This window comes from Phodopus roborovskii, unplaced genomic scaffold (genome assembly GCF_943737965.1).
Source record: "Phodopus roborovskii unplaced genomic scaffold, PHOROB, whole genome shotgun sequence".
Classification (NCBI taxonomy): domain Eukaryota; kingdom Metazoa; phylum Chordata; class Mammalia; order Rodentia; family Cricetidae; genus Phodopus; species Phodopus roborovskii.
Genome location: NW_026126480.1, coordinates 19,040,389 through 19,060,008, shown reverse-complemented (window position 1 = coordinate 19,060,008; position 19,620 = coordinate 19,040,389). Strand labels below are relative to the sequence as shown.

Sequence of the window (19,620 nt, the reverse complement as noted above, 5' to 3'; positions counted from 1 at the left end):
GGTTCCTGAGAAACATTCTGAGATCTGTACTACAAAGGGGAAACCCTGGGAGTGTGTGGGCACACTGGGGAGTGTCCTCTGCCCGGCTCAGACTACAACTGTGATGCCTGTGTTTGCTCCAGGTGGGTGCTCTGAAGGCCATGCAGCCCTCTACCAGGCCTGGGCTATCTCTGCCCAAATACTGCAGTGTGGCCGCAAACCGGAAAGCCCCTGACCTAGATGCTGCTGCATTACCCTGGGACCTCTCCTTCACCTGTCCTTGTGCCAGGCAAGCACCCTGTCTGCCCATGAACTGCACACTCACCAGGTACCAGCTTCTGTCCTCTGTCCTTCCTTTCTCTGTTCCTGGTCCTAATGGCAATTGAAAGTCCTCAAATGCCTGGGATTTTCCATAATAGCATCTTCAGTCTATGAGATGGCAAAGGAACTTCAGCCTGTAGCAAGATTCAGGGACCAGTCTGTCTGTGACAGGGACACGCTAGCCCAGATGCTCAACTTAAAAATTCGTTTTTAAGTGTATGGGTGTTTTGTCTGCATAAGTCGGTGTACTACATTCATACAGTACCTGCAGATGCCAGAAGAGGGCAGCAGATCTGGAGTTACAGGTTCAGTAGGTCTCTACAGGAGCAACAGGTGCTCTCTCTGGTTCATTGCTCAGTTGTTTTGTTTTTTTGTTTTTTTGTTTGTGTTTTTGTTGTTGTTGTTGTTGTTTGGTTTTTAATTTTTCGAGACAGGGTTTCTCTGTATAGTTTTGGAGCCTGTCCTGGAACTCATTCTGTAGATCAGGCTGGTCTCAAACTCACAGAATCTACCTGCCTCTGCCTCCTGAGTGCTGGGATTAAGGTGTGTGCCACTACCCCATGGCTCAAGTTCTTAATTTATTTGTTTGGATCACCTTGTTCAAGGCCAGTGTAAGCTTTTTGTTGTTGTTTTTTTTTTTTTTTTTTTTTTTTTTTTTTTTGAGGCAGGATTTCTTTGTGTAACAGCTCTGACTGTCCTGGACTCACTCTGTAGACCAGGCTGGCTTCAGACTCACAGAGATCCACCTGCCTCTGCCTCCCAAGTGCTGGAATTAAAGGTGTGCACCACCACTGCCTGACTTCCTCCCCCCTCCAAGTTAAGCATCTTTATATTCAGGCTTTCCTACAAAACAGCTTTTTCTTCCTTCCTTCCTTCCTTCCTTCCTTTCTTTTTTTATTTTTTATTTATTTTTTTTTTGTTTGTTTGTTTTTTGAGACAGTGTGTTTCTCTGTGTAATAGCCCTGGCTGTCCTGGAACTCACTCTGTAGACCAGGCTGGCCTCAAACTCACAGAGATCTGCTTACCTCTGCCTCCTGAGTGCTGGGATCACAGGTGTGTGCTACCACCTTCCAGATCAAAACAGCTTTTTCAAAAGTCCAGACCCTCTTGGGCTGGAAAGATTAGTTGGCAGTTAGGAGTGCATACTCATTCTCACAGAAGACCTGAATTCAATTCCTAGCACCCACATCAGGAGGCTCACAAATGCCTGTAACTCCAGCTCCAGGGAATCTGAACACATATACTTCAAAAATAAAAATAAATATTTGAAGAAAAAAATAAAACAAAACTCTGTAGACTCGATTCCCCGATTCGGGCCAGAGAGTCCTCAGAATTGGCCTTGCTTCCCACTACTCCTTAGCCCCTTCATGAGCTGCCCTGCTGCCCCAGCCCATCCCCATCCCTCTGACCCCCGGAGCCAAGTGATTTAAGTTTGTTCCCTGTAATTTTGTTATATCATCCTAGAGTGCCACACCATCTTTTGAGCATTGATAAACACACGTATACAAGCAGATTTCATTTTGGTTGCTCTGAAACATGTGCAGTCCAAAAAATGCCCTCTGTGCCCTTCAATTCTGCTAACTCCAGAAGTTTAGCTGATCTTACAGGAAGTCGTAGGTTGTCATTCTCCCTGGATTTCTGTTGCCTACACCCTTGTCATCCTCATGCAGTGGGCCTCCTCAGATCAGACCCTGAGGCATGTATCTTACTGATTTTGTTTTATAGTTATGTATTTATCTAGGTGGGGGCACACACTATAGCTCACATGGGTCAGTCAGAGGACAACCAATCAATGGGAGTCAGTTTCTCCTTCCACAATGTGGCCTCTGGGGATTAAACTCAGATTGTCAGGCTTGATGGCAAGCACATTTACCCTCTGAGTCATTTCTATGGTCTATTGATGTTTTAGGGTTTTGTGCTCAGCCCTTGATTTAATTTGCTTTTCCCAGGTGTGCCTCTTGTCACCCATGTTCCCACACTGTGGATACACCATGGCAGGGGCTTAGCTGGCCAAGAAGAGTTGGAGATGCTGCTGGCCCCTGGGTCCTGGCCAGGAGAGAACCGGATGGCTTTTATTATGTGGCTCAGATAAAGACTGCCCCAGAGGTAAGTGCTTCTCGCCATCAGCTCTGCACACGCTCCTCTGAGTGGCATTTTGCACCTGACGTGTCTTAGCTGTGTACATTTGGAAGTTTGGCTTCTTGCCTAAGTTGTCTGGGCTGTGTGTGAAGTACTGCAAAATGAGCAGCTAAATAACAGAAACCTATAATTTGTATCCCATTCTTGAGGCATTTCAAGTTTGGTTCTTTCTAAGGGCTACAAGGAAGAGTCTGTTTCCTGCCTGTCTCGTATGTAGTTTCTAGTATTTGCTCAAAATCTTGGAGTTTCCTTAGCTTGAAGAAGCATGACCCCAATCTCTATCTTCTACTTAACATTGCTTTCTCTATTATCTATTCTAATTTCCTCTTTCCCAAATGTTTTAGTTATGTGTCCATGTGTCTCTGTGTATGTACAAATACATATGCCAGAAAAGGGGGTTGGATCTCCTAAAGCTGGGCCTACAGGGTGACTGTGGTTCAATGGGTGCTGGGATCCAAACAGTTCCTCTTCAAGAACAGCAAGTGTGCTTAACCATTGAGCAATCCCTTAGCCCCTCAAATTTCCTCTTTGTATAAAGACATCAGTCAGATTAAGGGCCTGGCATGCTCACTGTGGCCTCATCTTAGTTGGCAACATCCCAATTCCTAAAAAGAGATTGCATGTTGGGGACAAAGACTTGAATACATCAACCTGCAGAAAGGGGAACACAATTTACCCTTAACAGTGAGGAAAATGTACATTATTGTTCAGGAAGATTAGGTGTTTTGAATCATGGGCATGGGCCTGAGAGAAAAAGGAACAGTGATATACTTCTCACATGCAAGCATTCTTGCTCTTCTACACAAAATCTTGTTACTGAAATGCCAGGAGCCAGGCTTGGGCTCTACTTCAGTGAAGTTACTTGGATATCACTCTCTCTTTCTCTCTCTTGAGATAGGGTTTCTTTCTGTAGCCCTGGCTGTCCTAGAACCTACTTTGTAGACCAGGCTGGCTGAAAACTCACAGAGATCCACCTGCCTCTGCCTCCCAGGTGCTGGAATTGAAGGCATGTGTACTTTTAATTGCTAGAATGTAGCACATGAATAGCTTATCACATTTAATAAAAGGACAAATTATGAAATACTGAAAAGTGAAATCCTAAAGCCACCCAGCTTGAACTGGACTAGAAACTACTCTTCCTTGTAGCCCCTAGAAAGAACCAAACTTGAAATACCTCAAGAATGGAAAACAAATTATAGGTTTCTGTTATTTAAGCTGCTCATTTTGCAGTCCTGAAATTTACTTTGCAGACCAGGCTGGTCTTGAGCTCACAGAGATCCATCTGCCTCTGCCTCCCTAGTAAAGGCATACACCACCATTACCTAGCTTGGACTTCTCTTTTTAAAATTAATTTTAATTTTATGTGTGAGTTTGTCTGTGTGTATATAAGTGTACCATGTGCATGTAATGCCAACAGAGGCCAGAGTAGATTTTGGATTCCTCCAGAACTGGAATTGTGAGCCGCACTGTGAGAGCTGGGAACCAAATTTGGGTTCTCTGCAAGAGCAATAAGTAAGTGGTCTTTGTCATTGAGCCACCTTTTGAGTCCCAACTTTTAGGTGTTGACATAGGACCTCATAGATCCCAGGATGCCTTGAACTTTGAACTTCTGACCCTCTTGCCTCCCTCCATCTCTCAGGTGCTGTGGTTATATGTTGCACTACCATGCTTGGCTTGTGCAGTGCTGGGGATTGAGCCCAGGTCTTCTATATATAGGGTACACACTCTACCAACTGCCTACACCCCCAGCTCCAGCACTGTTCTTAGAGTCAGACTTTGTGAATGTGGTTCTGTGCATGCATATGTGCTCACGTGTGGACATATGCCACAGCAAGTGGGTCATAAGACAACTGGGGGAGTCAGTCTTCTGTCATATGGGTCCTGGGAATCAACTCAGGTAGTCAGGTTTGGCTGCAAGCACTTTCCAAACTGCACCATCTTGCTTGCCCTACCTTTTTGGTTTCTTCGGACAGGGTCTCAGACTGTAGCCTCAGCTGCCCTGGCACTTGGTATGTACCTCAGCATGGCTTGGAACTCCGTATAAAGCCCAGGCTAACTCTAAACTCAAGAGCAATTCTCTTGCCGCAGCCTCTTGTGCTGAAATTATGGGTAGGCATCACCACTCTCTGTTCTCGGTTCATTTCAAATCTTTTTCTTTTTTTAAGATTTATGTGTACGAGCACTTTGTTTGTGTGGTTTGAATGAGAATGGTCCCCTTAGGCGCATATATTTGAATGCTTGGTCTCTAGTTGATGGAACTGTTTGGGGAGGATTAGAAGGTATGGCCTTGTTAGAGGAGGTGTGTCACGGGGTGGGGGGTGGGGGGTTGAGGTTTCAAAAGCCTGTGCCATTCTTAGCTCTCTCTGCCTTGTACTTTTGACCTGAGATGTGAGCTCTGAGTCTCTGCTCCAGCACCGTCCCTGCCTGCTTGCTGCTATGTTCCCCACCATGATAGCCATGAACCCTAACCCTCTGAGACTATAAGCTCAGTAAACACTTCCTCTTCTAAGCTGCCTTGGTCATGGTGTTTTAGCAAAGCATTAGGACAGTAACTAAGACAGCCTGTATCTATGTATGCACATCATATATGTATGCCTGGTGGCCACAGAGGCCGAAGAAGGTGTCACATCCACTGGAACTGGAATTATGGATAGTGGTAAGCCTCCATGTGAATACTGGGAGCCAAACCATGGTCCTCAGCAAAGGGCAGCCAGGACTCTTGACTACTGAACCATCTCCCTAGCCCCTTACTCTATTTTCTTTCCCATAGCTGGAGAGGCAGGGGGCCCTGGTTGTGGAATTTGAAGCTCCCCTTGTCACAGGCCTAAAGCTGCCAGCCCAGCAACGGAGAGTGGTATTTCCAGAAGATGTCATTCAGTTCTCACCATCTGTGCCACACTCACTAAAAACCGGTGACAAGGTGCTGGCACCTTGGGAACCAGAGCAACAACAGTATGGCCCTGGCACTGTTCTCTTGGGCTTGAAGAAACAAAAAGGCCAAAGAGGTGAGGAAGCTACTGTGTCCCTGTGTCCCCCAGAGGAGCACTGCTGGCACTCATGGCTCAGCTGTCTTAGAGCCACAGCAAACAGAACCCTTACACCTCACCGGTGGCCTTACTCTGCAGTGGCAGCAGATCCGTAGTCCTGTCTTCCAGGATATGTTATGTTTAGGATTGTGGAGGACAGAAGCTGGCAGGGTGGCTTGTGTCTGCAATGTTAGCACTTAGGAAGCTGAGCCAGGAGGACTGCTGTAAGTTTGAAGGCGGACTAGGCTATAGAGTAAGAGTGTCTCAAAAAACCAAAAAGTGGGGGCTGGGGAAATGGCTCAGTAGTTAATAGCTCTTGCTGTCTGGGCAAAGGACCCAGGGTCTTCTCTAACTCCAATTCCAGGGCTCCCAATAACCCTCTTCTGGCCTTCCTGAGCACCATGCTATGAATATGGCACACATTCATATATCTAGGCAAAGCACTTATACACATAGAATAAAAATTAATAAAAATATTTAGAAAGCAAAACAAAACCAACCAACCAAAAAAAAAAAAAAAAAAACCCAAACCCCAAAAGCATAAAATAAGATAAAGAGAAACAACCTAGAACTACCACGTCCATGTTGATTCCCTAAGCCATCACATGAGCTAGGCGTGTATCATGTGTGTATAATTCTAGCACTCAGTGGGCTGAAGCAGGGGGATCATGAATCTGAAGGCAGCTTGAGTTACATGAAACCTATCTCAAAAACACAAACCAACAAACCCAACAGAAGCATCATTATGTGTGGTGGCGGAAGGGGAAGTAGTCTAGTCACAGGGACTCACCTCCTATCACTCACAAGTCCTCTGGAGACTGACAATCTTCTCATACCAACCAATCAGCACTTGGAGGATGTGCTTGGAGGATGAGAAAAGCCTATGCTGAGGCTGCATTTTGGTTCTACATGAAAACCAGGTTCCTCCAGGTCATCTTTAGCCTAGGAGGCAGGGAGGTACCAGTAAACCCTCCAGAACTGGTTGGTGGCTGGTGTGGCTCTCTGGTCACAGTGACACAGGAAGAGCCAGGAAGAGCTGAGGCTGAGGCTGAGGCTTTGGAGACAGGGAGACCTTTATTCCAAAGAACCAGGGCTGTAAAAAGTGTCTCCCATTTCTGTTCATAGCATCTAAAGAAGAAGAAATTACTGTTCACTTCTGGAATGGCAAGACAATTCAGGTTCCTGTAGACAAGGTCAGGTGGGTGCCTCCCACTGTCTGGAAGAAGGCTGTGGAGAGACTACAAACATCTCACACCAGGAACTACCACAGTGCCTTTATTGGGGTACCTCACTGCTCTGCTCTGGGACCTCAGACTGGATGTGTCAGACACAGGCCCTCTCTGAACTCTTCCTTCTTATGCTCTCCTGGCCTGTCCTGTGCCCGCTGCCAGTTTCTGTATCAGAGCTGTTTCTGTGGCTGCCCTTTGGTGGGGCCTAGCTGGTGGTCTCTAACTAGGACCTCAGAGGTCACAAGCAGAAAACTCCCAGAGCCAGAGCTGAAGCCCACAGCTCAGCTTCTGCCCCTACAAGGTCCTACAGAGCAGGCAATAGCAGCATTCAGCTACAATATGTCCTCCTCCTCTGAGGAAGAGAATTCAGAGAGTCATCTGGAGATGGGACTTCCCCAGAGACAGATGGTAAGCAGGGCAGTCAACACTGACCCCACCTTTTCTGAGAAGCCTCTGCAGCAGGGCCAACCCTGTCAGCCTGAGTGGAGGTACTGGAGGCGAAATGGGCCTGAGCCGCCCCCTGGAAAACCAGGTATGTTATACCAGGGGTATGACACCAGCTTCTCAGGCAGGGGCTAGGGGCTGCATGGGTCTTTTGGGAATCTGGTACACTCTGGTGGGCTTGAAAGTAATGTATGGAATGCAGGCTGTGGGGGAGACTGTCAGATGAGGGAAGTGGTAGCCCCCATGTGAACAGGAGAAGCCAGATGGCTTGATCTTTGTGCTCTTAACACCCTTCTCTTCTTTGAGACAGGGTCTTATGTAGCCAAAGATGACCTTGAACTCCTCATCCTCTCACCTCTACCTCCTGAGGGCTGGGATTACAGGCATGGACTACCATGCCAGGTTTATGTGGTGCTGGGTAGAACCCAGGCCATCATGCATGCCGGCAAGTGTACGCTACCAAGATCCCTAGCCATATCTTTCTTCTGTCTCCACTCATCAGCTAACAAAGCACTGTCTCCAAGTGTTGATGAGAGTCAAGACCTGACAAGTACAGAGACTGGACCTTAAATGTTAGTGATTAGGCTGTAGTGACCACATGGGCCCCTCAGTAAGTCTGGGAGGAGGAACACTGCCTTTTGCTGCTCATTTTACAACTAAGAGATACTGTGGCTACCCCTAGCTTCATCTTGCACTAAGGACTATGGAGCACATCTTGGTAGGTTGGTGGAGATGCATGTTATTTTCTATCCCACACCCATACCACCTAAATTCCTATCAGATTGCAGAAAGAGCAGAAGTCTAGGTGAGGTGGCAGAGTTGCATGCGGCAGGTGGCCTGGAAAAGCAAGGACTGGTTTTGACTTTGGAGGCCTGTTGTCACTAATTTTATGTTCACTGAGGAGGGATCTGTGGCAGGCATATTATAATCTGATTGTTAAGAACACCAGTGCTAAGGGCTTAAGGGCCACTAGGCACTGTGCAAACTAAGCCCCATTGGCCTGTTCCTAGAACAGCTGCTTATCCACAATAGACTACTCAGCCTGTGAGAAGTTCACTGTCAGCACAGGGATACGTCTTCAGTTCCAGGAAGTTGAGATCTTTTCTCTGCTTTCTTGGGTGACTCCTCTAGACCTCAGGGTTGGGCACAAGTCAGGGCAGGTCTAAGTCTACTTAGATTTGTTTTTTTTTTTTTTTTTTAAACTAAATGTGTATAGGTGTTTTGCCTGCATGTATGTGTGTGTATCACATGCATGTAGTGCCCTCAGAATCCAGAAAGGGTGTCAGATTCCTCTGGGAGTGGAGTTATGAGCCACCACGTGGGTGCTGGAAATGAACCTGCATCCTCTGTAACAGCAGTCAGTGCTCTTAACCTTTGAGCCATCTCTCTAGACCCCTGCAGTTGTATTGTACAAGAGGGTTTCAGGAATTTCTCTGGCATCCGAGGTTGGGGATATTTTCTTCACCCCTGGCAGAGAAATAATGAGAAAGACAAAAATCCGTCTCCGGTCAACTGAGGGGAAAGGTCTGTAACTCCTGCTAAGATGGTTCTCCAGGTCTCGCTATGGCAAGTCTTGGCAGCAACTGCTTGCAAACAGCTGTTTCTGGAATCATCCTCCCAACAAGTGACAGTATAAAGACAGTGGCCCCCAAATCTAATATCCACACTGATTGTTGACTTCTGCTACCTCCTGCCTGGCACAGCCTAGAGAAAGGAAGGAGGAACAACTGGGTTTAATCAGAGGATCCATGGTGATCAGACAGCCCAGGTTTTTGTGCTGGTTTTCATTGTTGTGATTTGATATCTCTACAGTGCATAGAAACCAGTCAAGGGCAAACAGACTCTTTCCCATCCTATGCCTCCTCTTACCTAAAGCTGCTTAGATCCATGTTTAGCCTCTTTCCCAATCATTGTATTCAAATAGATGCAAATCAGTTTTTCCTGTCAAAAATAATTCTGGGGCTGGAGAGACAGCTCAGTGGTTAAGAGTGCTTACTGCTCACCAGGGAGTGGTGGCGCCTGCCTTTAGTCCCAGCACTTGGGAGGAAGAGATCTCTGAGTTCAAGGCCAGCTTGGTCTACAGAGCGAGTTCCAGGACAGCAAGGGCTACAAAGAAACCCTGTGCTTATTACTCTTCCTGAGAACCAGAGTTCAGTGCTCAGCATGAATATCAGGCAGATCACAACCACCTGCTAACTCCAGCTCCAGGGGCTCTGACACCCTGTTCCGGCTTCTACAGGCACTCACATCATGGCACATATATACATAATAAATAAAAATGGACCTTTTTAATTTTTTTTTTTAGACAGGGTTTCTCTGTGTAGCCCTGGCTGTCCTGGAACTCACTCTGTAGTGATCAGCCTGCCTTTGCCTCCCAAGTGCTGGGATTAAAGGTATGTGTCACTATTTCCAGGTTAAAAATGAATTTCCAAAAAAATAAAATAGTTCTAATAATTAATTATATAGAAGTGTATCTTTTGGTCCTAGGTGTTTTGCTGCAGTCCAGGAAAAGATTTAAATTTTTGAAGCTGGCCCATGGACCAACATCAGGAATATTCTATATCTATACAGAGAATGCCCCACCCAGCTATTTCTTCCTCTGTAGATCTATTCCTTAGAAGTCCCATCCTCTGCTGTTCTTATTGTCTTAGAAGTTTTGGCAGGGTCTGACTATGTAACCCAGACTAGCCTAGTTCTAGGATTATAGATGGGAGCCACCATGCAGATGCCATGCTGCCTGCCATAGTCAAGTGGCAAAGATGAGACGTGCACAAAGCATGTGCGAGCCAGGGCTAGACACAACAGCAGGTGGCAGAGCTTTTCCCTTCCAGTTTTGTATCCTTATAAGGAAATGTACTGCTTGGCTTCTAAATAGGATTGGTTATTTATCTGATAATAAGTACCAACACTCCATCAGACAGTACTTGATCTTACTGTGTCAAGTTCCAAAGCTTGATAATCAGTATTCAGCTCTATGTGTTGTGATCCTCTGGTATGTGGGTTCTCTGCCTTCCAAATATTGCCTTATATGTTCCCTTACAAGGATGTAAGGCTAGAAAGAAAAGAGTAGCTGTTACCTGCCATTGACTCTAGCACCAGTCCCACTAACTGATCTTGGGTTTAGGAACAAGACGTTGCCACAATAAGAGAAAAGACAAGGACAATCAACAGGACAAAGTGTGAATTGCAGTTGTGGGGATTACACACGTCAGTCACCACAAGTCACCAACATGAAACCACGACAGACTCAACCAGAAGCTAAACACAGACAATGATGTCCGGGCATTGGGACGACCAGAGGAAGTAGCTTTTCCTGGGGTCATATTCTGTTCGAGGATGGTAAAACTATGGCTCCTTTCCAGAAAACCACACATACCCACTGTTTTGCATGTCAGAATGTTTAGAGGACTCAGAGTTATCCCAGCCTTCTGGGAGTACATGCAAGGATCCCTATAAAATGCTTCCAGCACCTAAGTCAGGCAGCTCACAGCCCTCCAGAGACCAAATCCCCTCTTCGAAGGTGTCTATACTCCAGGTGCACAAGTCCACACATGTACACATAATTTTAAAAACTGGGGTTGGAGTGGACATGGTCAGGAGCGTTTGTTGCTCTTGCAGGCAGAGGTTTGCTTCTGGCACTCATACGGCAGCTAACAACCATCTTCTGGCCCCTGTGGGTACAAGGCACACACATGGTATTCATGCAAAATACTCATCCCCCAAAATAATCTTAAAGGGCAAACTAGGTATTGTGGTTCATGCCTATAAATCCCAAGATTTGGGATGTTGAGGCAGGAGGATTGCTCTAAGAGTGAGGTCAGCCTAGGTGACAGGCTCTAAAACTACACAGAGAAACCCTGTCTTGAAAAACCAAAAACCAAAACAGAAAACATCAAAAACCAATCTTTAAAATTATAGTAGGCACATAAGGTTTTTCTCTTAGAGGAAGTTAAGGATAATGAGGTAAATACTTGAAAAAGGGTTAAAAAGAGTGGCTGATCAAGCCTTAATCGAAGGAGGTTGAGCACAGGTTGTAGGTGAGTGTCTAACAGCACTGCTCCCCTAAGACCTCCTGCAGGTAAGCAGCATTTGGAAGACACCTGTTGTGAGGGGCACAGGAGCTGGTGGTCCTGCACTGGAACTCCCTGCCAGGGGCCTGATGAACACCTGTTCACAAAAGGGACAGGGTATGCCCACTGCTGTCTTCTCATCAAATCAATGGTTGTACATGGGGAACACTGTTTCCTTCTTTTTAATATCAATAAAATGAATTCTTTTTATTTCCAAATCTCTTCCTTTATTATCATAATTAACAATGCTTGGGAAGCCAGCAGTAAGACCTGTTCAGACAGCATCATTCCATTATTGTTTTCAGGAACACAGGATGGGGGACTTCTATAATCTCAAGTTAAAATGAGCTCTTAAAGAGACAAACTCCAGTTCATAAGGGCTGCCCCCCCCAGGTTTAAAAGTAGGATTGACATATCATTATTAAGGCAATTATAATGTAGCTTTATTCTTCTTGTTACTTAAAGAGTGAAATAATGGCAGCAATGGTCAGCTTCATACGGGGAAGACCAAGTCCACGCTTTGCCCTGAGTCAACTGCGACCACATGAGTCTTCTTGGTTAAGGGGCTTGAGCCCACCGTGACAGAATAGGTCCCTGGATACACTTCTATGTAGAGGTCCTTAGAGATGTTCTCAGGCTGGAAGGAAAAGAGACCAGGTGGTTTCAAGATTGATCTCAGAGCCATTTCAGCATCTCTACCAGGTTGCCTTTTTGTGCCTGAGGTGGGGAGGAAGTACAGATATGGGGCCCTGCCTTCAAGGCTCAGCTGGGTCACAAGATGGCACTGTTGGTTTGGTGACTCTCAGCCTTAATGCTTGTCGCATTCTTCTAAATCTGTGAGAACACCTACCCCACAAGCAAGCGTGTAAAAACTCTGTAAATGAGAAAGTGTTATAGGAACATGACGAATTATAAAAAGAGCACCCAACAAGTGTGGTTGCTCACATGCTTACTCCTAGCACTCTGGAGGGAGAGTCAGGCAGAGCTCTGTGAGTTTGAGGCCAGCCTGGGTCTACACAGAGGGTTTCAGGACAGCCAGGGCTTAGAAAAAGAAAGACCCCAATTTAAATCCCTTCCCCCAACACACACACGCACACACACAAGGAAAACCCTAGTAGGAGTTAGGCAGAGGGAAAGGCTGCTTGGGAATCAGAAGTAGAAAATGGTATTAATGAACTTATGACTGGCAAGGTTTGTTGGGATAGTATGAATGACTCTTTAATCATGCAGAGTTGTTATTTCTTATACCACACATGGCAGACTAAAGAAACTACTGGCCAGAAAATTCTATTGCAGAAATAAGTGATATTTGTACTTTCATGAAATTTCATCCCACTTTGCCTTGCTGACAGACTTGGGGGTCAACATTTGCAAAAGTTACTTTATATTATCTTTCTTACGCTTCTGAAAAACTTAAGGTCCAACAGCCTTCAACTGACATGAGGTAGCAATGACACTGCTGTTTACCAGAGGTCAACTTGTAATACACAGGGGCCTTGGAACCACAGCAAAGGATATGATCCATTCATCCCCATGGCAGTGTTGAGGTTAGTGTGTATTTTGTGAGGAGCTGTAGAGAGATGGTTCAGCAGTTACAAGCACTGGCTTGTTTCTCTTGTGGAGGACGCAGATTTGGATCCCAGAATCCAGGCAATGACGATGGCTTGCACAACCCTGTAAATCCAGTTCTAGGGAACCTGAAACCCTCTGCTAGCCTCTGAGGGTACCAGGCATGCATGTGATATACATACATACATGCAAGTACACACGTGTACACCTAAAATAAATCTTAAAAAAAAATATCCATCTTCACACTGGGACTCCAGGCCAGTCAGAATTACCAAAAGTAGCACTAATGAAGACACCCACAGCCAACAGCTTGCATTTGTACTAGAAGGAATATTTTTTAGTTGCTAATAACTCTAGAATATCCAAATCCTGGTTAGTAACAAACTATACACAAACAAAAAGGGATTTATTGCATCGACATGACTAAGTTCCTTCCTCAGAATTCTAGCTCTTCCAAGTCTCAAACAAACTCCCTAGGCTCATAGACTACTTACTCCTTGGTCCTATCTATTTCTTTTATTTTTCTTTTCCCACAGAAACATTTCAAATGTTTTGGAACCCATGTACACATTCTGGAATTTCAGCAATAGCTTCATTTTACAAGCAGAGGGTCAGGCCCTCCTGCTGCTTCAACAGATGGTGGAATTCTAGCAGGAGTCAATGCCAGCCCAGCTGAGCAGAGGAAGTGAGCTGTGAATATTTCACATTCTTTCCAACCACAAGAACGAGCTGAGGCACACAGAGCATCCCTCAAGCCTCCAGTGAAGGAAAAGGACACTAAGGAAACAGCATTTTGCACTGACCTCAAGTATAAACCTCTCATTTTGAAGAGACCATAGAGCCCATACAAATGGGTAACAGGTCAGTGTTATGAGTGTTACAGAAGGGTAGTGAAGCCCAGCCCATGTGGAGCTCTGTACTCACAGGCCAGGGTGCCTCTTGAGAATGCTCTGAAGTTTGGTAGATGCTTCCTGGACCAACAGATGTCTCTCCTTTGCCGTTTCTCTGTCAAGATAAATAGAAATTAGGACCTGAGCTTTGACCTTCTGAAAGCAAAGACATTTTCTCTTGTCTTACTAGGATTATTTCCTATACCTTTTCTCATCTGTCACCTGTTCAGTATATTCAGAGTTATTTTTAGTCATGTGTTTTCTATTGTTACTTTTTTCCTAATGTGAGCTTTGGAGTCTGGCAAACTTGAGTTAAATCCCATGTCCCATTACTCACTAGCAGGATTCACTTAACTCAGAGCCTTGGTCTCCTGGACTGTAACATGGGGCTCCTGGGTGGAAGGGAATATTGAAATGCTAAAGTCACAATATCCAACAGATTTTCATAAACACAGTTTTCTTCTTTGCTTCGCCTAGCATGGAATATGGATAAAGCCTTAGAGGCACCTGACTTTTATACACCACAGGAAAGAAGAATGTCACTTTGCCACATATACTCCTCACTTAAGCTCTCTTAGGAGAGACACAGACTTTGTCTTCACATCCCAGAGAGGAACTCAAGGGCTCTTGCAGCTTGAACTGAGCCTGTGTATATCCCCATGTTCACTCACTCCTGTCATTTTTGCTAAACCCTTCATTCTATTACCCTAGAATGACTCATAGATCAGGGATTTGAATCTGGACTTAAGTCTGCCATCTTTGAGTATAATTAAAGGGGTTCAACAAAAATCAAAGCCAAAAAGCCTACTTGTGTTGAACAAACAGAACCTCTGGCTTTCACAAAACACATATTAAAAGACAGAGCGTGGGCTAGACTGTGGTGGCACACACCTCTGATTCCAGTACTCGGGAGGCAGAGACAGGGGATCTCTGTCAGTTCAAGGCCAGCCTGGTCTACAGAGTGAGTTCTAGAGCAGTCAAGGCTACACAGAGAAACCCTGTCTTGAAAAACAAAAAAGCCCAAACACACCCAACCAACTAAACAAGACAAGAGTGTGTGATGAGGGGCTGCTAGCTGTTATCTTTATAAAAACCAAGGCAGTGTCAGCTACACTAGAGGCTGAGGAAAAAGGATCACTTGAGACCAGTTTAAGGTCAGAGTATGGAACCCAGCAAGATCCTGTCTGAAAAATGGGAAATATTTAATGAGACAATCTCCTCCCTACATTTACTTTTCAAAAATTATCAGAGACATGGCAGTATCACTATCTCAGTAAGATGTAACTATTAAAAATCTCTTTTCTGGGGGCTGGAAAGATAGTTCAGTGGCTAAGGGCAGAGAATCCATGTTTGGTTTCCAGTGCTCACACTAGGTGGCTCAAAAGCACTCATTAACTTCAGCTCCAGTGAACCCAACACCCTCTTCTAGACTTGTTGGGCACCTGCATTTATTTATGTGCACACACATAGACACACATATGTAGTTAAAAATATAGTCTTTTTTGTTGGTGTTGAGACAGCCCTGGCTGTCCTAAAGTTCTCTGGATAGACCAGATAGACCTCAAGCTCAAGAGAGCCACCTGCCTCTGCCTCCCAAGTGGTGGGATTAAAGGCCTATGATACCACACCTGACTTAAGACAATATACTCTTTTGTATTCCTGGATGCTTATGGGAATATGTGGTTCTTAAGCCTGCCCAAGAGCCCCACAGCCCAGGTTTACAGTTCAATTGAAGATCTTAGAGTGACATAAATAATCTTAAGTTTCAGACAAACTCCTATTTCTTTAAGTTCTTGGAGGCTACGAAGTGACACGTGTCTGCTGAGCACTGGAATGCTGAGTCATTCAGGCATCCGATGACACAAAATCCTAGTGACTTCCAAATCATTGTCTCAACCTTGAGAGGCTACAGGCATGGCATGGAACAACAGACACGTACCTGTTCTTGACCATGCCCTATGTCTGAGTACACGTGCATTTCTGGAGGCTTCCTTCTGTGATAACGGTAGACGTGGGTTGCCCCCCCTTCCTCTGGCATAGACGAGTAGTATTTCTAGAGAAATAATTTGAAAGAACATTTAAATACTCTAGCAAAATTTTCAGAAAGGCTCTCTGATACGTGTGCACAGTAAGGTTACTGAAGGAAGCATGAGAGAAACAGTAAATTAACTGTCCTTTCCACAGGCCTAAGCCTGAGATGCTAGGACAAGCAAATTGCATTTGGCATGGCTTTGCTGCCACCTGCTGCCTCTGTAGGGCAAGAACTCTGACCAACTAAATAAAGGTAGGCAGGATTATGTTCTCTGCTAGGGTAAAGGTTTTCACATCTTCGATTTATTGTCAAGTACATTCACCCTTTCATTTCCTCCCCTGGCGGAGTCCGATCAACTCAGACAAGGATGAGGGAAGAATGGAGTGATTTCCTTAAGTTGATGAAACACAGAATGCTATAAAACATCAACCTAAAAGCCATGCGGCCTTTGGGCCCAGGGTTCTCCACAGGGGAATGGAAGAAGGGGCACCTCTAGTTTAAGAATAATCCAAAGGATCAGAAAAGCTATGCTTTTCTTGTTTAGTTCCTTCTGCCTCTTCCAAGTTAACCTTAGATTTGCCTTGACTATGAGTAATGAAAGCATGTTTGGAACATGCTTTGACTGTAGGGACAGTGTCAAAGGAATGAGAGGAATGAGAAGCTGGGAAGAGAACTCAGGACATGGACCTATGACATTTTAAGGGCAGTTTTAAAATTGCAGAGCCAAACCCAGAACACTTTTCTAAATCTTCAAAATGCCAAGAAGTCCTGAAGTGCCATTCTGTAATAGGACTGAAGTGGAACATTGCTGAAAACCTACACGAAGAACACCAGTTTGCCAAAGTTCAAAGACAACTATTACTTGACTGAACCATGAACCAAGTGTCTGAGTAGAGCTGTGGTTACACATTGTTCTATAGCCACCTTAGGACAATTAAGAATATGAAAAAATGGTCTCTGGATCTTATCTCCTTGGTTGAAATCCCATTATAATCTAAAGAATGATTGTAAAAGATAGAGGTTGGATATGGCAGTGGATATCTATAATCCCTACACTCAAGAGTGGAAGCAAGGAAATTGAGAGTTCAAGCTATGTTAGTAGCAAGTCTGAGGCCAGCCTGGGCTACTTGAGATCTTATCTCCAACAAAACATAAAGACTAGCAGTTTGGGTGCAGCAGTTTGGGGATCTTCACATCTGGACCCTGAAAGCATAGCAAAACCAATTATTCTCCATCTCACTTATACACCAGTATCCTTAAATCCAGGCCACTCACATGTAAAGCCTGGTGTGATTCCGAGAAAACAGAGCCTGTGTTTTCCTTCAGTGTTGGCCTGTCTGCCTTTAATGTCCATCCCCTCAACCTGGGTATATGGGTTTCAGAACTTGAAATCTGTGTACTCACTTCAATGACTAAATCTTGCATGGTGCTGTGATAATTTGCCATTCATCTCTCAGTGGAAATCAAAGAAGTAAACGATAAAGCTCAGGACTTCAGAAATCTGAACTTTACCATGAGAAGCTAAAGAACACAGTGAGGGAAGTTTCATATCCAGAAGCCTTAGGTGAGGCTTAAGAGAGACCAACTGGATAGCTGAAAGTTACAGACCATGGTTTGATCCTTGGAAAGCAGGTCTTGCCATTAAAAACTGCACACCTGCACCTGTTTCATAAGGCCATCTCTGTCACCAACACCTGTTTAAGAACCCACAGGGATATTCACCACAAACTGGAAACAAACACTGAAGGTTAAGACAACATACAAGCTGGGTGGTTGTGGTGTATACCTTCAATCCCAATCTGGAGAGGCACAGGCAGGCAGATCACTCTGGTCTACAGAGTGAGTTCCAGGACAGCCTGGGCTGTTTCACAGAGAAACCCTATCTCTAAATAAAACAACAACAAAAAGATCTAACATACAGGCTTTCAGCTTTTGATTCAACACATTTTGAAAACAAGACAACTCAGGAGTGATCCTGAAGATTCTAACTTAATTTCAAAGGGAAAAGGAAACATTCTCAACTTAGACTTAATTGCAAAATTCAGGAAATAAACACCATACTCCTCTCCACCAGTGAAAACTCAATTATGGCAAAGCCTTTTTCTGGTTTATTTACTGCTGTATCTTCAACAACTAGAATTAGGATGAATAAATATTTGTTGGACAAATTCTAACTTGTATTTACCACCTGCATTAGATGAATCTGCTCATGAATGTTTGTAGGTCCCAGGATAGAGTCTTCCCCAGCATTGATCAGGAGCACAGTGTGACTTCACACCAACTTACCCCACACTGACTTGAAGTATAGTCCATGAATTCAGCCATTGTTCTGAAGGAAGCACTAAGGGTGGGGCGCCTTTCTTCTCTCTATTTGAATAAATGGCAAGTCATAGGTGAAAGCTATGATTCCCTACTGGAAAGGACATCATTTGAGAAATTGCCTTTTTCACTTTCAGGAAAGCTTCTGCAAGCTGAAATTGGGAAGAAGGATCTTGCCAAGAAAAGAATTCTAACTCTGTAAACTAGTGCAATTCATCCAGTAACTAAAATAGTAGGTTAGCTGCCTTTACTTACTATCAAGTAGCAGGGGGAAAAAAGCTGTTATTGTTGTTTAGAGTTTTTGAGACAGAGTCACAGTTACACTAGGCTGGCCTTGTACCTGATCCTCCTGCCCCGATCTCCTAAGTTCTGGCACCACACTAAGAATTGCATTTACTTACTTTAGATAGGTTCTCACTATGTAATCCTAGCTGGCCTGAAACTTGCTGTGTAGACCAGGATAACCTTGAACTCAGAGATTTGTCTGTTTCTGAGTCCTGGGTGCTAAGATTAAAAGATGTGCACCACCACACTCCGCAAGAAAATTGTATTTAAAAAGTAGCAAACAGAATACTACAATTCTTTTGTTACTCAAAGAATGGGTCACACCATGCAGGTGCACCTCCCTTTAAAACTAGTACTTGAGGCGTAGGCAGGAGTTCAAGGCCAGCTTGGGCTACCTGAGACCCGTGTAAAATAATACAAGGTGTTAAAAGCAGTTTCCAAATAACTTTTCCACTCTTTGTTCAGACACTTTGCATCTTTTGGCCCTGGGAGGTTCCCTCCGGCCCAGTGGAAAGCCGAGAATGACTGAGGAGTCCTCCAGCTCGCGCCCTCACCTCTCCTAGGAGGCGCTGGGGACCGGGGACCGACCATCGTTCCTGATAGGGGCACTGGCGGTAAAGGACCCCCACGCTGCCTTTGGATCGCTCTGGAGAATGCCAGTCCACTGCCCTTCTCTTGGCGCGCTCCAGCACTTCCCTCCCCAGCCGAGCCGAGCGCTGCAGCGAGCGCCGGTCCACCCCGTTCAGCGCCGCGGCCACCAGACAGTACTCCATGTTTCCCTGGGCACACACACAGACGTCGGCGCGTCAGCCGCACCCAGACCCGGATCCGGGAGGAAGCTTCCCCCGCAACCACAGCTCTCCCTCCGCCCGCATCTCGCACTCCAATATGGGGACTGGGAGGCAGGACCCCAGGCCCTTCCTTACACTTCCGCCTCCCGGGGCCTGGGTGCGGCCCCCCACCCGACCGGCTTCTCTAGGCGCATGCGCGCAGCGCTTTCCTGGACACGCCTGTGTTCCCGGGGTGGACCTTTCGCGCCAGTTGCTCGGCTTACTGCTGGTTGCCATGGGCGGGGCCTGGAGGTGGGCGGGGCCAGGCTGGAGGGGCACGTGGTCCCGACTCGAACTAGCTACTGACGCGACTGAGGTGCCTGTTGTTCGAGGTCTTTCCCGCCCCGTCGGATCAGTGTGAATCCCCGGGCTTGTTATGCCAAAACTTTTGTGTGAATAGGTTCTGCAGCTCTTCTTTCGTCCCACTTTTGTGATGATTCTAGCAGAACAACACGACTGAGGAGGTAGGGTTGGGAAAAGGGCGTTC

At 45.5% G+C, this 19,620-nt stretch overlaps 3 protein-coding genes across 4 annotated transcripts in view; 2 read left to right on the top strand and 1 right to left on the bottom strand.

The window, feature by feature from the left end:
• Positions 1 to 126: 126 nt before the first annotated feature.
• On the top strand, positions 127 to 11,420 carry CUNH11orf16 (chromosome unknown C11orf16 homolog). Its single transcript, XM_051192654.1, has 5 exons — positions 127 to 307; positions 2,250 to 2,406; positions 5,210 to 5,444; positions 6,591 to 7,226; positions 10,263 to 11,420. Exons 1-5 carry the CDS (start codon positions 141 to 143, stop codon positions 10,319 to 10,321), a joined length of 1,254 nt encoding a protein of 417 aa, XP_051048611.1. The 5' UTR covers positions 127 to 140; the 3' UTR covers positions 10,322 to 11,420.
• A 206-nt stretch (positions 11,421 to 11,626) lies between these two features.
• On the bottom strand, positions 11,627 to 19,321 carry Akip1 (A-kinase interacting protein 1). 2 transcript variants are annotated; one of them, XM_051192655.1, is made up of 6 exons: positions 19,230 to 19,321; positions 18,858 to 19,082; positions 17,986 to 18,066; positions 15,607 to 15,720; positions 13,702 to 13,782; positions 11,627 to 11,845 (listed from the first exon to the last, which is right to left on the bottom strand). In XM_051192655.1, exons 2-6 carry the CDS (start codon positions 19,074 to 19,076, stop codon positions 11,702 to 11,704), a joined length of 639 nt encoding a protein of 212 aa, XP_051048612.1. In that variant the 5' UTR covers positions 19,077 to 19,082; positions 19,230 to 19,321; the 3' UTR covers positions 11,627 to 11,701. The 2 variants fall into 2 exon arrangements, with proteins under 2 accessions (XP_051048612.1, XP_051048613.1); XM_051192656.1 differs by lacking the exon at positions 19,230 to 19,321 and having other exon boundaries at positions 11,788 to 11,925; positions 18,858 to 19,219.
• Positions 19,322 to 19,537: 216 nt separating this feature from the next.
• The window catches only part of Dennd2b (DENN domain containing 2B), a 178,281-nt gene continuing 178,198 nt past the window's right edge, over positions 19,538 to 19,620 (top strand). The window contains exon 1 of the mRNA XM_051192585.1: positions 19,538 to 19,597. The gene's annotated coding sequence lies outside the window, so the exon portion shown is untranslated. The remainder of the gene's footprint in view (positions 19,598 to 19,620) is intronic.